A 20,567-nucleotide genomic window follows, 5' to 3' on the forward strand; every position below is an offset into this window, starting at 1 on the left:
GCTTTAGAGTAGACAGGATGAAGCTGATGTAGTTTCGCTACTGGCCCAGATGGCTGCCACCCAGCCCTTGTGTTGATGGCCGAGTTCACAGGGCTCTCAGGTAAGCCAACCTTATGCTTCTGTTCACATTGCTCTCTGACTCTGTGTGGAACATGTGGTTTGAAGGCTTGAAGGCAGAAGGGTTTACAAGCACTTGTTGACTGTGAGCCACTAATGTAAAAGTGCAAGGATGTAGTTAAAGAAAAAAGTCTTTATTTATGGTATTAACTGGGATCATAATAAATAATGCCATATGCTAATGTAACAACAGCTGTTCTCATGCATTTACCATGCTTATAAACATACAAGAAAGCTGGCTTGAAGGACCAAAGGTGGAGAAGTGTACTGAGCAATACAGTGAAAGTTACAGTGTTAAGAGCGCCTAGCAAACATTCTCTCCCCATCATTGTAAAAAATGCATCCCTATGCACCTGTGAACAAATGGGAAGTTCCCACATATTTTCCATTTTTTGTAAACATGCTAGAGTTAAATTAGTTACCAAGGGACCGGGGCTCATAATTTGTTATTTATTAGTAGTTCTCATGGAAAACAGAGTTTAGCAATGAAAACAAAAATTAATTTCTGCACATTTGGTGTGGAGGCTACTAAAAAGAATACAATAAATGAATCGGAATGAAATGAGATTCCAGGCAGGTTTCTGTGACTGAGTCTCATTATAAAAATGCTATATAATATTGTGTTTATAATCTGGTAAGTAACAACCAATTACCTGACTGAAGAAGTGATGAACTTTAATTAAAGCTTAATTTTGCTAGTAAATTTCATAGAAAGGATTAAAATAGGATAACCTTTAACATAAAGCTTTAGAACAAATAATTTAAACATATCTTAAACACTGAAAGTGTGTTTTTAATTGTTATTTACAGTTAATCAACAATACCAGTGTTTAGCTTAATGTTGCCAGTCGTGAATCCCCCTTTCAACACCTGGTTTCACAATCTCCCTTCTAAATACTCATGCAACTCAATTGAGTGAAGGAGAGCGCTCTGTGGTCCACAGTAACTCAATGTATGGCCATTTGGTTTGGAGACAGCGTTTAATAGGAGTGTCATCTGTTTGGAGCATGGGGTCTTCAAAACCCATCACCACGGCGGTCCCCTCCACATACATTACCTGTTAAGAGGAAAAGCCAGCAAGGTCACTTAATATTTGTAGCAAATTCTCATGTGGAAACAGACAGCTTCACAGGCAAGTATGTTTCTGAGACCTCATTACATGGAGATTTACTTCTAACTGTTTTGATAGGAATTATACTCAACTATAGCATCTGCAAAATAAATCTGTAAGATGGTGACACAAATTTTAATTGTTAGTTAACTGGTAAAATTTAGAATTCAAGATCAAGACTAAAAAAAAAAAATCACAAGCCATATACTTTAGGTAAAGAAAATCTCATTTTTCAAATGACGGACAGCAGGGTTTCTTCCCCTAGAGTCCATATGGCATACTGTGTTGCCTCTGGCTGGGCTACTGAGGCAGTCAGCTGTTCCTGCTTCTCAACAGAGCTATGCACTCTGAGAGGATCCCACCTTCCACTTTCAATGTAAGGACTGCATGTTCAGATCTGAAGATGACTGGCATGCTTGTTAATGGAATCTGCTGGCTTTGGATTTGAATGTCTTGAGTATATTTTATGAAAATCATGGAGAAAAAAATCACAAAAGATATGAGAACAGACACACAAGTCATGGAAGGATGACAGAGCAAAGTAACTGTGGCAGTGATCACAGTAACTATAATTTAGTGGGAAGACACCAGAAAACATTTATTCTGCTTTTTTTTTTTTTTTTAAAGAAAATACTTAAAATTATTTGACATACCAGTAGAACCCTAATTCACTATCAAGGATTCAATGTGTACATTAAATGCTATGTTATTAGAAGAAGTGGCTATGGACTGCTCTCTTCCAGAGTACGTATAATTATTTTTACCCATTCAGTGGATGATACACATGATTGTAATTATGTTCTTCTAACATAAAAGCCATAAGCTATGTGACCAAGGAGCCAAAAGAAACAAGTTTTTATCAGCCTTCAACAATAGTTCCCTTAAAAACACAACTGATATAGAAATACGATGTTCTATTATAGGTCACATAATTTGGTTTATAAACTTTACTCTTTAGGGAAGTCCAAAGGCATTAAGGTGAAACACACTTTTCATATTAAAATTACAACTCATATTTCTCAACCTCAAAGCAAAAGTGCCACTTTCTAGAAAGTTGTCCGAAAGGACTATACCTCAGTAGAGGACCTGTTTCTCCAGTTGCTCACATCAGAACAGGAACACTGTGATCTCCTCTGTGGTCTCCACTAGTGTCTGATGCCTTGCTGGTGGCTGCAGCCCAGGCTAGTGTTGTTCCATTTTCCCTGCTATCTTGAGTGGTACCTGACTGAGTACTCGGCCCTGCTTCCAGCCCCTGCATAACTTCAGGACTTTCCACTTCTGTAAAATGACATGCATGCGCTGCTTTACGGTTGTTACTTAGTATGTCATGTTAATACTCTGTATGTCTTGAGTTCTGATCTTGTGTTAGTATGTCAGACGCTTGTCACAAGCATGATTTGAAAACTTACTATATACAGGTAGCGTGGCCAAGCAGACCAAGGACAGGATTGGGAATCAGGAACTCAGTTCCAATCCCTGCTCTGTCAATGACTTGCTGTGTGACTCTGGGTGAGTCACTTAATCTCCCTGTCTCAGAGGCCTCATCTGTAAAATATGGATAATATTTGACTACCTGGCAGGGATTGTGGCAGTGAATTAATATTTAGTGATGACGAAGCTAGGCAAAACTTCCACAACTAGATGAAGTACTCATTAACACACAATAAATCATCCGGGGTTTCTTACTGATTATACTGTTACAGATAGCAATAAATTAGTGAAAAGATTTTTGGATATCTGAAAGGTTTTGACTTATATTTTGTTATGAAAATAAAAGTAATTTTAGCTTTTTAGTTTGGTTTTACTAAAGTAATGTATCCTCTACTTTCTGTAGCCACCCTCTAGTTTAGATCTCACAAGGCAGCATGAGATCAAACTGGAAAGGCATCATTCCCCCACTACTGGCAATACCCACTGTGGTGTTTCTCCAATAAATGCAGACTTGCCACAAAGACACACAACACTGGCATTTCATTCCAAGAGTGAAGTGCTCAGACAAAACTTTTGCCTTGAATGAGGCTAGTATACTCAGACTCAGGCATCTGAGTGCCTTTCTTTGTCCATGCTTAGAAAGGAGAGGTGCAAAGCACAGGCTCTGGGCTTGGGCTACACTCGGCAAGTTTCAATCCCGGCTCTGCCATTTCCTGGCTCTGGACAAGCTGCTTCTCTGTGCTTAGACCCCTCTGCAAAGCAGACACATACAGACAATACTGACTTCAGAAGGTCGTGCGAAACTAAACACTAAATACACCAGTAAACGTTCAATAAAGCCATTTTGGTAAATTAAAAAAATTCTCAATTAAAAGATCTCAGTGTTATCGACTTCTGCATTTAAATGGATGAGTAACAATCTTCTGTGGATTAAGCAGAACTGCTCATTCGAAAATACTTCCACAGTCTAGAGTAACACCGTGTACACAGTAGACACAGTTATTTTATTCCAGTGAAATTCTTGCCCCATAGTTCAGTGTACAGCTTGAAGGCAGATTATGTACAAGTCAAAATGAATACAGCCAATTTTGACACATGTGTGGCATTTGAGAGACTTCTGGAACACTCTCCTTAAGTAGCAAATGCAGGGGACTCAGACATAGTCATGCACACCCAGCTGAAGACAAATTACTATGTGAATTCTCATACCTTTTCATTATAATTTGACTGCTTCAATCCATTGTAGTGGTAGACAGTAAAAGATTCTGGACCACTGGAGCCCTATTATAAATAAAGGACTATTAAGTTATCTCTTTTCATGAAGCAATTTCTAATGAGCAATGAATGTAAAAATGAAAATCTCTTAAGTCTTGATTGTTATTGGGGACTCACTTGATAAAGACAGCTTGTATAGTTAGGTGCCAGGAAAGCTGAGAAAGGAACAGCCGCTTCTGGAAGCAGGAAGCCCTGACCTGCACAAACTCCTTTGCACTTGCTTATGTCTCTACGTAGATGTATGCATTGCATTAAAAAGGACAAGCTCCTAACAAGTATCTCCTAAACTACATCACTGTAAGACATTTGCTTCTCAGTGTGGAACAAAGCAACAAACACTACCTCTCTTTAAACCACAAATAAACACGCACCAGATCTTCAGTTTGGTCTACAGTATTGAATCAGAAGTTTCCATTAAAAAAACCATTTCACAGAAATCAAAACATATTATATCTAATAAGACATTATTCCCACTCAAAGTGGGCTCCTTGCTGATTCTCAGCAGGCAATTTTCTATTCCTACAGTTTGTCTTCCTGGCCATTCTTGATATAAAGATGGACAGGAACCAAGCAGGCCAGAGTCCCTCCACAGGATCTTTTCTACCTGGTGGGAAGGGAGCTGCTGGCAAAAGACGGGCTGAGAGGATGCAGCTTTACTGTGGGAGGTAAGGGGGGGTGGGCTCTGCTCTAGGCTTGAGGCTAAGAGCAGCTCCCCTTCCCCAAGCTCACTTTTTCAGTTCCTGGGAGCTATGCCTTCCTCTTTGAGTGTTTTTCCACTTATGCCAAGAGCAAGTAAAGATCTCCAAAACAACATAGGCCTCAATCTGCCCTTCAGTCTGACCCCTAAGTTCTGAGTTCTGCTTCAGACAAGTATGACACATTTCTTTCTAAAATGCCCCTTTCTAAGACCTGACCCAAATCTGTGAAGTTTCCTCTGAGCACACCAGCTGGGTTTCTTACTACTCTGGGAGCTTTAAGAAAAAGCTGACTGAATTAATTTGAGACTAAACCTCATGTGACTTAATATCATTGGCTTGTTGTTCTGGAAGACTACATTTTTTATATATTTTGCATTTGCTTTTAGCATTTCCCAACTAAAATTTAAGCTCTCACAAACTGAACTTAGGTGATCATTTCCTTGACGATGCACATGAGTCACTCTGGTTACTTAGGTGAGTAGTTTGTTCTTGATTTTCTTCTTTTTTTTTTTTTAATTTTTAGAATTACAAATACAGGACCTATTTGATTTTTATACCATGTATTTTTTTTAATGTTTATTTGTTATGTATATAGTGTTCTGCCAGGAAGAGGGCACCACATCTCATTATAGATGGTGAACCACCATGTGGGTGCTGGGAATTGAACTCAGGACCTCTGGAAGAGCAGCCAGTGCTCTTAACCTCTGAGCCATCTCTCCAGCCCCTGTTCTTGATTTTCACAACTTTAACTTAACAACATACACTCTCCTTACTTGACTCCTGTGTGGATGCTCAGGGCGGAATAACTCCCTGGCACACAGCAACACCACAAAGGCAGTGCAAACCAGGAAGGACTCTGGCCGAGCTGCGCTCCTGGGTCAGTCATGGAACGGGTGAATAACACCAAGCACGTTTCTCCAATTTTCTAATCTTCACTACCAAAAACGGGGGGCTAACTGCACTCATTACAAGGCACACAGGTTATGCTCACTGCAGACAGCTGCTCCTGCTGCTCTCACTGTACACCAGCTGCCCTGCTTAGCTTCTACCTCCTCACAATGCAGTGCCCTTCCACTGCGGCGTGCTAAGTCAGCACGAAGAGGGCTGCCTTCAACATTTTCTTCCTAACTTGTTTCTGTAACTATTTCATATACTCTTACGTTAACTGAACACATGTTTTACTGAACTACCCTTGTATTCATTTGTTAGGTACAGAGCAGACTAGGGATGGTGGCAAAGTGAGCAGCCGCGCTGGTATGCACTGAGTACAGAGGGCACCAGTGACACAGGTCACACAGAGAGGTAAAGGTGGCACAGGGGTCTGAGTTCTCACATGATGTGGGAAAGGTCTCCTGTGGGACAGCTGTTCTAAGTTAGACCATCACTAGTGTCACCTAGAGGTGCGTCAACATTGCTGTGTTCTGTCTCCAAAGCTCCCGATTCCCTAGATCTAAAGGGAGACTTGATGGTTTGCATTTCTAACTACTCTTACATACTACATCTCCAGAACCTTCTGCTCGAAAGGAAGATGACAGCAGGGTCACATATGTTGGGTAAGGAAAGAATATGAATTCCACAGGGGCAATGAGAAAACCAGGAGTAGATGGACTTTGCTCAGAGTAACAGGGAAGTAAGCAAATAGTAAGATGGACTCAGAGGACAGTACAACTAATTAGAGAGAAAGGTCTGTTTACTGTAGAATAGAAGGGAACTAGAACATTCTTCTACCATCTAAAGGAATACTATCACAAAGACAGTACCTCTTACTGGAGTCAATGGGTCATTAAATCAAATCACAAAAAGAGGACACACAATTGGGTGATCTGGGAGGAGTTAAGGAGAGGAGCTGGGGTGAATATGATCAAAACACACTGTATGAAATCCTCAAAGAATTAAAAAAATATGAAAACCACATTAAATCCTCGAGCTAATAAATTATACTAATATTAAGCATCATCTTGTAATTAACACACATGCAGCCAAAAGAACTGGGAACTGTCTTACACTGCCCAGTTTTCAATCCCCACCCTAATGTGAGTGTTTCATATTGAAAACTAACAAGCAGTATTTCTAGGAATGTCCCGGCAGCATCTTCCTGAAATATACCACAGCCTCAAATACTGCTTCAAAACTTTATGATGCTCTAATCACCCACTGACATATCTAAAGGAACTTTTAGAAAAGCCCAATAGTTGGAATGCTAACATACTGGACACTACAGTCCAACAGTGCCTTTCCAATGTCAGAAGTTTGGGTTTTATTTCTTTTTGTTGTTTTTTTCATAAATTATTTGTCAAAATTTTAAAAAGTTCAATTTATTATACTGTGATAGCATTGGTTGCTTCCTGAATTTTACCACTTACCTCATTTATTCAGAATAACCAAAAGGAACCTGTTTTCTAAACCTGTATTAACTACTAAGATTGAGTGCCAGGAATACTGATTACTCTGTTCAAGTCAGATTTGTGCCCAAGATATCAAATTAACAAGCATATCAAAATTAAATAACTACATTTTTTCTACAATAGTTTAACGAAATTGGCATTTCTATTGGAACAATTGATACTGCTAATATTTGATGACATGACCATGATTATTAAGCTGAATAATTCAGTGGTTAAATGCTTCACTTCGATTAAAGAAAAGACAGTGCAGGATACAGAAATGGCTTGCCACCAATGCAGGCACAACTCAAGTGTAAGAACTAGCAGAGCCCTGTTAACCGAGGCAAAGCCCAATAGGAGACACGTGCCACTCCACTGAGAACAACCGTCCTGTTCACCCTTTGCTTCTGGAACTTAGGCTCATCACTAGGAGCTCCTCCCTTTCCCCTTGTGGCAGTATCCTAAGACACACTAATCAACAGGTTTCTGAGAGAATGAGCGCAGAGATAAGAGTGTTGCCTCTCTATTTCATGTAGTTCTAATTTTATCCCTTTTTAAGGATGACACTCTCCTCTGCCACCCATCAGGATTCAGAGTACTGCATTAGTGTACTGGTACACTAACACAGCACACACCCAATGAGAGGGCACGTAGCTACATCAGTTCACATACACACACTCCTCTGGGCACTATATCACTGTACTGACACATGCATGTTTTCTAAGCACTACACTGCCATATGGGCTCATACATGTCCTTTCTGACCTCTGCTTGAGAAGCCTTTAGTAAACAGTGTTTTCATAGTCTCACATCTGCATTTTAGGAAAAAGGAAAAATAAGTCCTGTTCACAGACAATCATCTCAACATAACAAATGAATATTCTCTTGGATATGTTACCTGCTCAGGAAAAAATTCTTGAAGAAATGGACCCAATAATATGATTCCTAATCCTTCTGGATCTAATTTGTTCTTTATGAGATTTATACTATAAGGAGAAAAAAAAAAAAGAAAAAGAAAACCAGTGAATACCAAAGGAGACAAAGTTCCACAAAACTATTTCATTCTTTTGTGATTAAATTGCTGGTACTATAACACATTTAGATGTCAAAATCCTAAAAGCTGTTCTTTTTAGAACTTTAAGGACAAATACACAGGAATGACATTCAATTTGCCAAAACTTGGCTATTTTTAAATCAGAGTAATCTGTTACTATTTAAAATTTAAATTATGATGATGACTTTAGAACATTGTTCCTTATTAGGTAAAGTAATTTAAAAACCAAGGCTTATAAACTCAGCCTGTAACCTCCCAAAGGCAGATTCTCTCTGCTTCCTAGGTATGCATGAACTCAACAAGCAAATGGAGCATTTGCTTTTCTAAAACTATTTCAGGCCCTAGGAGTTAGAAAGAAACAAGCCAAGAGGCACTGGGACATCAGATAATAAAAACCATTTTTCAAAGCGTTACTTTGAAGAACTAAATGAGATAGACATTTAACATTCTCGGACAATCTGACTTGCAGGCTACAGACATAAGAGCTTTAGTCCGGGAATTACAGCCAGTGGCACGGCCCTTGCTGGTCCAACAGCAATCGGAAGCGAACAAGCTCTGTACCACGCTTGCCATTTGGGTGTAACTGAGGCTGGTGGAGAGTGTCATGTATGAGTAGATCAAGAAGGCAGGGAAAAGGGGAGTGCAATTTAAAGGGTTTCAAAACTGTCAGTGTTTTTTAGGTTTGTTTTCCTCCAATGCTGTCTCAAATGCCAAGTTAAACTTAGCCTTTTATGTAACCAGCAAAGCACCATGTTTGGGAGCTCTGGGGCGTTTTGGCTGATCAGCCTCCCCAGTACACTTCCCCAGTACTCAGGGTGGAGTCTCTGTGGCCCAAGCTCTTCAGGGATGGACAGCTAGAGCAGGGTCAGGCCAGGGGTACAAGGACTGCCTTTCTGGGAAGGACCCTGTTAGGAGATCATTCTCAGAGTTTGGTGGGTGTCTGTGTGTCTCTCCCTTTCCTCTACCTGTGTTTAGACTAGATCAGTTCCAGAGTTTTTGTTTGTCTATTAGAAATGAAACTGAGCAATGTGTTCAGGGGTAAAACTGTTTTTGTTTTGTTTTGTTTTTTTCTTTAAAGGATTCATGAAAGCTACAGCTGTGTGAAGTCTCTAGCCAGGTTCAGTGACACACAGCCTCAGCTCTAGAAGATGCTGGAGCATGATCATATAGTCTTTCCAGCCCTGGTGTCATCTGAGAGCCCAGTGAAAAGATCTGAGTTTCAGGGGATCTGAGAAAGGCCATTAGACTGTGATCTGAAAGACTTATTTTAACAAGTGAGACATCAATGGTGAGTGAAGAAGCAAGACCATGATAGATATGTTTATCTGTTTTCAGATTGGACTGGGCTTTTCCCCTCAATTGTTATTGTTTTGTTATATAGGTTTAGCGCTTTTTTTTTTTAAAGGGGTAAAAATGTATGTAATGTTTCAACTTGATGGAATCTTTTTTGAGTGATCAAAGTAACACTTCCAATTCCACTCACTACTCGGGATCTGAAACAAGGTCCAAGGCTTTCATCAAATCTTCTAGAAGGGAGTCAGCTATGAATCCATTATCTGGAAAATATTAAAGAGAAGTTGGAATAAGAACATTTCTGATCAGGTTCTAGGGAGGAGAGGATCACAGTACAGGAGTCCAAGGAGTTGAGAACTATATATGTTTTTGCTGTAGAGGTTATTATGCCTAGGTACTTGCTCAGATAAAATTTCTTAGGCACACAAAGACTTATCTTTAAGGGAAATAAAAAAAAATCTACTTAAGAACTACAATTAAACCTTAAAGTTAAATTATTTTCTTTTAAAGCAGTTTCACAAACCTGCAAATGGGTAAAAATTCTTTCCACTTAAAATAACAGTTCAGCAATTACATAAATCTTTAAATTGTCAGGAAGAAATCTAGTGAAAAGAATTCTTTACAACAAATTGTTTGTTCCAGGCTCATTTTATTAAAATGTAGTGATCTGGTCATATTTAGATAACTGATGGTGTAAAAACAAGAAAAAGGAAAATCTTAAAACAGGACTGGTACTAATAGCTACAAAATTCAATTTAAAAAAAAGTTCAAACTAAACACCCACACGGAAAAGCTAGAATGCACAGTGGAGGCAAATGTTGACAATTTCACATAAAACATTTTATGGTTTAAATAAAAAAATAGTCTAGAAATTTTTTTGCCCTGCCAGAGTACTCCACATCATGTGGCAGGGTCTAGCAAGGTTAGTCTGCCTCAACCTCCCCACCTCATAGGTCTAGGCCGGAACCCATATCTAATGCCCAGGCCTCATCTGGACACCCTTGGTTGTGCTGCTCCCAAACCCCAGGCTCTATATAGGAGCATGCCACCTGTCCACGAACTGTAGGCTCCTTGTATTCCATATTCCACCTAGGCAGGTCCTATTCATCTTGAACCAGGGTCTAGTCAGGTGAGTTTACCTCATGGTCTGTTCCATGCACCTCTCCCTACCCCAGATCTGCCTCCCAACTCAAGACTAAGACTAGAACTCACATCTTGTGTGCTAGCTCAGCTCCCAGGAGTTCACCTGACTTCAGTCTACCTAAGCCAAATCCGACCTTCAGGCCCAATCTGGCTCACACATCTTGTGCTCTATCCTAATCTACTGTGTCCATATCAGATACAAAATTAACAAAAGAAGTCCACATACCAAGATCTCATTTGCAAAAATACAATTATGAAAGATCAATGTAGTACTTAATCTCCTAAGTCCAGAAGTCCTATGGAGATGTTCTCCAATGAGAAATAACTACATGAACTTCAGGACACAGGATTTCAAAGAAGAATCATAAACTTCATTAAAGAATTCAAGAAATTTTAAGAAGATAAAAACCAAAACAAACAAACAACCCCCAGCAAAAAAAAAAAACCCAAAACAAGAGCAACAAAAAACCAAACCCATCTCAATGAACTTGAAGACAATGAAATTCAAAGAATAAACACCTGACTAATGCCCCATCCCTCAAAACCAAATATATAAAGCTTATGGAAATAATGAAGACAATATTGGATTTGAAAACTGAATTCAATAAAGAGATAAAAACATCAAAAAGAAAAACTGAAGTGAGGATGGAATTGAAAAGCTCAATAATCTAACTAGAAAACTCAAGGGAGAACCTTTAAATAGAATAAATCCAGCAGAAGATAGAATATCAGGACTCGAAGATAGAGTAGAGAAACCAGAACAAAACAAGCAAAGATTATAAAACAAAACAAAACAGACAGACAGACACACACACACACACACACACACACACACACACACACACACACACACACACACATACGCACACACAAGTAACAGGCAGGAAACGTGGGATACTACAAAAAGACTAAACCTTTGAATCATAAGAATAGAGCAGGGTGATGAATCCCAGATCAATTGCATAGACAGGATCTTCAATGAGATTATAGAAGAAACATCTCCAAACTAAGGAAAGACAAACCCATACAGATATAAGAAGCACACAGAACACCAAATGGACAAGATGAGAAAAGGAAATCCCTAGGGCATATCATACTTAGAGAGTATTGAAAAACCACCAATCACATAAAAAGGAAAACCTATTAGAACAACAGCTGATTTCTCAGAGGAAATTTGGAAAGCCAGAAGAGCCTGGAGCAATGCAATCCAAGTTCTAATGGACCAGGATTACCAACCTAAACTACTGTACCCAGCAAAACTATCTGTCAGAGTTGAAGAAATAAAAATATAAAAATATTTTATATCCAGCAGACCAAGTCTATGCAAAATACAGGAAATACTTTGGACTGAAGAGAGGAATAAGCAGAGCCAAGAGACTAAAAAGAAAACTAACAATTTCTAAAAAACAAATTACTACAGAGAACACAATCAACAACAAAAATATAAAACACAATGTCTGTATTCTATACACACCTTAAATACTAATAGCCTCATTAATAATTTAAAATATCAACAGCCTCAAAGTTCCAATCAAAAGACACAACCTGGTTAAATGGATCAAGGGACAAGTTGTCTACAAGAAAACTTAATGTTAAAATAGGCGCCACCTTAGAGTGACAGGATGGACAAAAGTACCCCAACCAATGAGACCAGGCAAGCAGACACTGCTATACTACTATCTGACAAAACAGACACCACACTAAAGCTAATCAGACAGGATAAAGAAAGACACCTGAGAATAACAACGAGAACAATTAACCAAGAAGACAGACATTACTATGCTAAACATAAATGCACCAACCCTGGGGCAGCCAATTTCATAAAGTACACCTCTAGAGTTAAAGAGAGATCATCATCAATCCATTAATAGTATGTGGTTTCAATACCCCTTTTTCTCCAAGAGACAGGCCATCTGATGAAAAAATAAACAGAAACATCAGAATCAAACAACATCATAGATCAAATAGTCTTAACAGATACCTACAGATATTCCACCAAAAAGCAAAGAATACACACTTCTACTCAGCAGCTCAGAGACAACTTCTCTAAAATAGACCTAAACCTGGGACACAAATCTTAACAAATACAGAAATATTGAAATAATTGATGGAATTCAACAAAATTTAAAGAAGTTAAGCGTCAACAACTAAAATGGTGGTGTGTATATACACAGAATAGTATAGAAAGTGACTCAAACTCTACTGATGCCAAAATTAATGACACAAATGAAACCCCTGTAGGGCAGTTAGAAACAACAGCAGTTCTGAACAAGTCAGTTGCTTGTTCCCTTCAATGCTCAGTTCGCGACTACTCATTCCCAAAGACTGCCTCTACTTTAAATTAGCAGCCAGCATAATGTCTTTTTCAGTGATTAGAGAATTTTTTTAAAAAAAAACTTTGTAGGCAGGAAAGAGGCTAGAACTATACAAAGGCCTTTTGTATTTGTAATCATCTTGAGCAGTAGTTTACCCTTTTCAAGATAGATTGACCTTGACTAAAATGCTCCAGGTCATTTGTGAAAATTAAAAATGCATAGATTTTAATGTGAAGGGCTAGTGTAACTACAATCTGTCCAGCTACAACTAATTGGAGGTCTAAAGAATAAAGTGGCTGTACAAGTTTGCACTCCCATCAATAGTGGAGGAGTGTTCCCCTTGTTCCACATCCTCTCTAATATAAGCTATCATCAGTGTTTCTGATCTTAGCCATTCTGACAGGTGTAAGATGGTATCTCAGAGTTGTTTTGATTTGCATTTCCCTGGTGACTAAGGATGTTGAGCAATCCCTTAAATATCTTTCAGTCATTTGGGATTCTTCTGTTGAGAATTCTCTGTTTAGACTGTAGCCCATTTTTAAATGGTTTGTTTGGTATTTTGCTATCTCAATCATACCATAAGGACACTTGCTCAACTATGTTCATAGCAGCATTATTTGTAATAGCCAGAACCTGGGAGCCACCTAGATGCCCCTGAACTGAAGAATGGAAAAAGAAAATGTGGTGCATATATACAATGGAGTATTACTCAGCTGTAAAAAACAATGGTGGCATGAAATCTGCAGGCAAATGGATGGAACTAGAAAAGATCAATCTGAGTAAGGTAACCCAGACTCAGAAAGACAAACACGGTATGTACTCACTCATAAGTGGATACTAGAGGTAAAGTAAAGGATAATCAGACTATAACCTACAGCTCCAGAGAAGCTAGGAAACAAGGACCCCAAGAGGGACTGATGGATCACCTGAGAAGGAGAAACAGAGGAGATCTTCATGAGTAAACTGGGGATTGGTGGGGGGGGCAATAGAGGGGAGGTGATGGGGAATGAGAACATGAGGGAACGGGATGGTCTAGCTGGGGGAGGGATGGAGTGGGAAAGCAATGAAAGAGATATCTTGATAGAGAGAGACATTATGGGGTAAGGGAGAAACCTGGTGCTATGGAAATTCCAAGGAATCTACAACAATGACCCCATATTAGACTACTAGCAATAGTGGAGAGGGTGCCTGAACTGGCCTACCCTGGTAATCAGATTGGTGAATACCCTAACTGTCATCATAGAGCCTTCATCCAGTAACTGATGGAAGCAGATGCAGAGATCTATAACTAAGCACCAGACTGAGCTCCAAGAGTCCAGTTGAAGAGAGGGAAGAGGGAGTATATGAGCAAGGGACGGGGGTGGGTTAAAATCATGATAGGGAAATCTACAGAGACAACTGAACCAAGCTCATAGGAATTCACAAACTTTAGATTGACAGCTGTGGAACCTGCATGGAACCGGACAAAACCCTCTGCACATGGGACAAAACACCCAGTGGTGTAGCTGGGTCTGTTTGAGGGGCCTCTGGCAGTGTGATCAGGATCTACCCCTGATGCATGAGCTAGCTTTCTGGATCCCATTACCTATGGTGGGATACCTTGCTCACCCTTGAGGCAGGTGGAGGGGCTGGGTCCTGTCTCAATTGAATGTATCAGGAGAACTCACCCTTTTGGAGGAGGGAATGAGGGGTGGGTTGGGGTGAGGGGGTTAGGCGGGGGTGGGAGGAGTGGGAGATCTATGGTTGGTATGTAAAATGAATAAAAGTTTTTTTAATAATAAAAAAAGAATAAAGTAACTTGTTTGAAAGCACTTTTAAAGACATTTAAGTCTGTAAGCTTGCTTTGATTAATTAGAAAGATAGAGAAAAAAATTATTTTGTTTAGTTAAGTCACAGCTATATGGAATATTCCTTTACACTCTATGAATATATGTCACTGTGATTGGTTTAATAAAGAAGTTGACTGGCCAATAGCTGAATAGGATAAAGTTAGGCGGAAGAGCCAAATTGAGACTGCTGGGAGGAAGAGGGGCAGAGTTGGCGAGTTACCAGCAGCCACAGAGATAAGCAAGATGAGTATGCTGTACTGAGAAAAGGTACCAAGTCACATGGCAAAGCAAAGATAAGAAATATGGGTTAACATAAATAAATGTAAGAGTTAGCTAGTAACAAGCTTGAGCTATTGGCCGAGCATTTACAATTAATATTAAGTTTCTGAGTATTTATTTGGGAGCAGCTGCTGGCACAGGAAAATTCCACCTACACAGCTACAAGCCCAGAATCTCTAAATGTGAAACAGATTTTATTTGGCCACCGGCAGACAGGAACAGTAATCTGGAAAAGTCCCTGTGCTTATTGGCTACCACAGATCTCTACTTAATATTCAGTATCTTAGGAAGTACAATATAAAATTCTCTGATGTCCCTGTCTGGACACTTTCACCAGTCTAGCTCCATTCTTTTAATTTTATTGTTATTTTACAATCCCAGGATAGCAAATACCTGAGAGCAAAGCCCAGATCTAAATACTTTTCTCCACAAAATGATCAACAGATAAAACTGTGGACTTCCTTAAAAGTTCGTGCTTAATGGTTTGCTGCCTAATAAATTGTTCTCATTATGTTCTGAGCAGTTTTTATTATTGTCATTTCTTAATTTGTGATTTAATCATGAAACCCTGCCAAGTAATTAAAGTGGTATAATAAAGCATTGCTAAGATTAAAATTTGACAGCATTCCAAATGAGAAATTAGCAATTCAAAAATATACTTTTGATCTTATAATTTTGTTTGACATCAAAGTAAGTAGGTTTCTAAAATCCTGAAGAATCTAAAATACAGATTACTGTAATTGTTCAAGCAAAAGGAAAATCAATACCAAATTATTAGCAGCAGTCTAATGTCAACAACTTTAAAATGGCGTGAGTATTTCCATGACTTTAGCTGTAAAAAAGACATTGGTAATGTATAGAGGGGTCCAGACTGGTTGGTCTAGATCATCTAGAACCTACTCTTGGTTCTTAGAAATACATATGTAGCTTTGAAAGTGATGCACACAGAGTTAGTTTAGCAACTTTGCAAAAAATGAGAATTATCTTCTAGGTTCATAGCAAAGTTTTTGTGTGTGTTGGTGTGGGTGTGTACATGTATTCATGAAGGTGTGTGTAGGTCAGAGGTGGATGTTGGGTGTTTTCCTCACTCCCTCTCCACCTTAGTTTTGAGGCAGGGTCTCTCACTGAACCCAGAGCTCGATGAATCAGCTTGGTTGGCTGGTAGTCTTTTATGTTCAGGGATCTTCCTGTCTCTGCATCTCCAGCAGTGGGATCAAGAGCACACACCACCATGGTTAGTTTTTTATGTGGGTGCTGGGAGGCTGAGTTGAGTTCCTTATGCCAGCATAGCAAATACTTCCCTAACTGAGCACCAGTCACATGCATGGCACCGTTTGTTTTAACATCTTCATGGAGGTAAAATGTTTTCTAAGTTGTAATGTTACTCACAAATACCAGTGTCCATTATGTTTAGAAGAAGGAATATGTAGGGGCTGGAGAGAGAACTCAGTAGTTAAGAATACTTGCTGCTTTTGCAGAAAAGACCAGGACTCCTATTGGGAGACTCATGAATATTTGTAATTTCAGCTACAGGGCATCAGAAACCCTCTTTTGGCCTCAGAGAATACCTGTATGCATGTGGTAGTCTCACATACGGGGGCATACACACAGACACACATATACAAAATAAAAATAAATCTTAAAAAAAGAAAGCAGGTGCAGGATGTGGTCTCACAAAAGATGTGCTAACTGTGGTGGCTGGCCTGCCAGTACCAAGTTCACCCATTTACTGGGTTATGATCGTGAGGAATGGAATGCAATCCATATCAAGTAATATAGTTCCAAGTTCTAGAGGGAGAAACTTACTAAGTCAAAAGATTTTCATCTCCACATTTGTATGTGTGTTAGCTTGGCAAGGCTATCTAAACTCAAGTATTAAACAAGAAGTAAGCAAGCAAAATGGGTTCTTCTTCCTCTAGTAGATACTGCTGTCTATGCAGAGACTATAGGATTGACCTTAATGAAGATGAATTTTCTTTTCTCATCACTGTTAACTAAGCTGAAGGATTAAGCACTGAAAGGAATTGTCGTTTTCAGTCTTTTCAGTCATTCCCGAACCAATCTGCTCCCTAGTGAGGCAGTACCAGCAGAGGCATGAGAAAGGAGCACTGTAAGAGGAAAAGGCAGATTCTCAAGAATAAAGAGCTTAAAAGGAGAAGACAGAGAACCCAAAGACAACTGAAGGTCTTCAGAGCTCTGAAGGAAACCCTGATCTAACAACTTAGGTTTCTATGTGGTAATTTACAACAGAACTTAAGGTGTTCACAGAGAAGTTGTCTGTAAGGGAGGGAGATGCAGGGTTAAGGCACTGTTTTCCTCAGCACAGAAACAAAAGGCCATTGAGACTCCTCAGGTGACAGTAACTGTAGACAGTTAAATGATACATGTGTGAAATTTTTGGTAGAATAAACACAGGCTCAGAAGGTGAATGATCAGGATATTCTTTCACATGAAGATTTTTTCAATTATTTTTTATTGCGTGTGTGTGTGTGTGTGTGTGTGTGTGTGTGTGTGTGTGTGTGTGTGTGTGTGTAGGCCAGAGGTGTCAGATCCTCTGGAGCTGAGTTACAGGGGTACTAGGAACCACACTTGTATCTTCTGCAAGAACAGACAGTGCTTTAGTGCTGAGCCATCTCTCTAGCCCCTTATCTGCTTATTCAGTGATCATTTGGATCAGTTAAATAAGGAAGAATATTACTTCAGTGAGTCCTGGCTTTTGACATCCCATATCAAAGAGAAAATCACCTTTAACTCAGGATACCAAGAAACACAATTGCTCAGTGGCAGAATTTGATGGGAGCCACCACAGCCTGCTATCTTTATTGTTCTGTTTTCCATTTTTATCACTTTCCCTAAGTTGTTTTTTTTTTTTTTTTTAATAAGAACTGACAGTCATCTTCCATTTAGTAATTCAATCACCTTTTGAACAAAACCTGAGTATCAATATAGGATGTTTTACCTTCTGGATCATAGGTTTGAAAAACTCTTCTGGCTTGCTCAGAAGGCGCCTCGGGGGCAACTAAAGCCATATCCTAAAAAATAAAACGAATACTGTCAGTCAGCTGCAACATCATGATATTACCAATAAACATTAGGGGTGAGGTGGAGAAATGATGGCATTTGGAGTCAGAAGTCTTTGAGTTCCAAATGTAGCACAGGTGAGTGGCCAGAGAAACCACCAACTCTTTCAGGTGCTTAATTTTACTTCTGAAGGATGGAAATGACACTAACCACAGAAAATTGAGAGGATGCCATGCCAACATCATAAAAGTGATGAATATAAAATACAGTATGCAAAGAACCTGGTGATTTATAAGTGTATTGTATATTACTATATATGTACATAAATATATAACTTCAAATATCTTCTAATTGTCAACAAGTCAAAACTAAGACAGAAAATATAACAGAACATTCTCTAGTTTTCAAGGAATCAAAACTATGAGATTATAACTATGAGACTGTTCTAATAGCAAAGACTAAAACAGACACTCACACAGAGTATTGTAATGGCAGATACCACTTTGTAAGTGGATTGTAACATATGCATCAGGTTCTGCATGCCTAATTAACTTCCAAGGAGACATCCTACGACAGAGTTCCTCCTCTTCACTCATAAATCAAGTTTCTCCATCACAGTGGGCATCACTGTTCACGGCTAAGCCATTGTGAAATCCGATTTCTGATGGACAAGAATGCAGAATTGAGGCCCTGTAGTTGATGTCTGGTTATAGCTTCTGTCTAAGCTTTTACCAAAATTTGTGTTCAGTGTGTCACCTCATCAGAGAAAAGGCATTCCTTCACACATTTCAAATCCTCAGTCAGAGCTACAAAGCAAGATCATCTCAAACCAAATCAAACCAGAAAACAAAGCCCAACAGTCATGAGGTATAAATATTAATATTGAAAATGTTTTATGGACAAATTTTTAAAGAAAGACACTCTTAACTTCTATCCTCACCCATGCTTATCGTATTTATGGCAGAAGAACTAAAGAAGCAGTAATCGAAATTCTTACCTGACCCTGAGGTCTAACCTCCTCAGGATTGGACAGCATGTTTCGGTTTTATGAAAAGTCAGGAATGGGAGTCAAAACAAAGCAACCACACAAGACCTGATGTATTTTTATGTATTCCAAGAAAAAAAAAAGATGAAAAAGAGGACTTGGTATTTTGAATGATTCGGTAATATAGATTATGTTTCCTGCATTCCGTCCAAGACAGAGGCCTTTTCTGCTATTCTGAACATATGCACATGCCAAGCAATGTCTTCTTTGCTTTAACTTTTTTTTTCTTTTTGTTTTTTCGAGTCAGGGTTTCTCTGTGTAGCTTTGCGCCTTTCCTGGAACTCACTCTGTAGCCCAGGTTGGCCTCAAACTCAAGAGATCTGCCTGCCTCTGCCTCCCAAGTGCTGGGATTAAAGGCAGTGCGCCACCACCGCCCGGGGTTTAACTTTCAATGCTGTTCTGAATTCATGATTTAGTTCCTTACTTGCTGGATAAATGGGCTATGTCTAATCTTTTGCTATCAAAAGCAATGCATCAAGCAAATGTGAAGGTATAATTTTATGTGGGCTTAATTATATTTGTAAAAGAGATCTACAGTAGGTTACTGGGTCACAGAAAGAATGCATGTGTAATTTTGGTAGAGTAGAGACTTGTGGATTATGTTTGCTTACTTACTTGAAACTGTTTTATTTTTGGACAGAGTCACAAATTCATTATGAAGCTGAGGATGATATTGAACTTCTGGTCCTTTGGCACCCTCCTCCTGAGTGTTGGAATAACAGGTATGCATGCACCTCTCTCCTGGTTTATAACATGCTGGGATTGAATCCAGAGCTTCCTGCATGCTAGGTAAGCATTCTACTCACTGAGTCATGTCACCAGCCTCTCAAACAAGATTTCTTAAAACTCACATCACCAATACAGTCTTTGCTCTGGGCTAAAGCTAGGATTGTATCTCAGCTCTCCAGATTCAGGGAATGCCAGGTGGTGGTGCGTGCCTTCAATCCCAGCACTTGGGAGGCAGAGGCAGGCGGATCTCTATGAGTTCGAGGCTAGCCTTGTCTACAGCGCGAGATCCAGGACAGGCACCAAAACTACACAGAGAAACCCTGTCTTGAAACTCCCACCCCCACCCCACCCCACCCCCAAAAAAAGAAAAAGAAAAGGTTCAGAGAGCAACCGTTAAGACTGGAAATATTATTCCTTAGCTGTCTATATTCTACATTTATTCTAGTATAATCGTTAGCTCCTTGAACTATTCCTAAGCTTCCTTCTTTCTTCACTTCTCTTCTATGGGAGTCTGTGTGAACCAGTGGATGAATACAAGTGCAGTCCTGGCTAAGAGCAGCTCAACAGCAGTGGAACCAATTGTGTTCCTATTCACCTGCTCCATTTAATCCTTTGTAGTATCAACTAGTGATGAGAAGATGAGTTTGATGTACTTCAGATATTCCATAGAATTTCTAAGTATTACATAAAACTATGATCTAAATAGAGGAAGAAAAAAACAATCAGACTTTTGTCTAAAAAACAAAACTCTTAATTTTCCAAATTCATGACTAAGGGGCATCTTCCCATGTATTTGTTCCTTTAATTTCTGTCATTGATGTTTCAGTTTCCAGTGCACAGATC

At 39.2% G+C, this 20,567-nt stretch overlaps 1 protein-coding gene across 7 annotated transcripts in view; it reads right to left on the minus strand.

Moving 5' to 3' along the window:
• Positions 1–230: 230 nt before the first annotated feature.
• The window catches only part of Mindy3 (MINDY lysine 48 deubiquitinase 3), a 73,219-nt gene continuing 52,882 nt past the window's right edge, over positions 231–20,567 (minus strand). For 4 of the 7 annotated variants that reach the window (XM_052727126.1, XM_052727125.1, XM_052727123.1 and 1 more), the window contains 5 exons: positions 17,889–17,961; positions 9,554–9,626; positions 7,915–8,002; positions 3,869–3,940; positions 231–1,174 (listed from right to left, as the gene is read on the minus strand). In XM_052727126.1, the coding sequence (XP_052583086.1) occupies positions 1,025–1,174; positions 3,869–3,940; positions 7,915–8,002; positions 9,554–9,626; positions 17,889–17,961 (456 nt within the window). In that variant the 3' untranslated portion in view covers positions 231–1,024. Of the gene's footprint in view, positions 1,175–2,637; positions 2,774–3,868; positions 3,941–7,914; positions 8,003–9,553; positions 9,627–17,888; positions 17,962–20,567 lie in introns of all 7 variants that reach the window. The other 3 variants (XM_052727127.1, XM_052727124.1, XR_008215623.1) reach the window with 2 other exon arrangements.

The sequence above is a fragment of the Peromyscus californicus genome, unplaced genomic scaffold, assembly GCF_007827085.1.
Source record: "Peromyscus californicus insignis strain IS unplaced genomic scaffold, ASM782708v3 Scaffold_8__1_contigs__length_139910024, whole genome shotgun sequence".
Classification (NCBI taxonomy): Eukaryota; Metazoa; Chordata; class Mammalia; order Rodentia; family Cricetidae; genus Peromyscus; species Peromyscus californicus.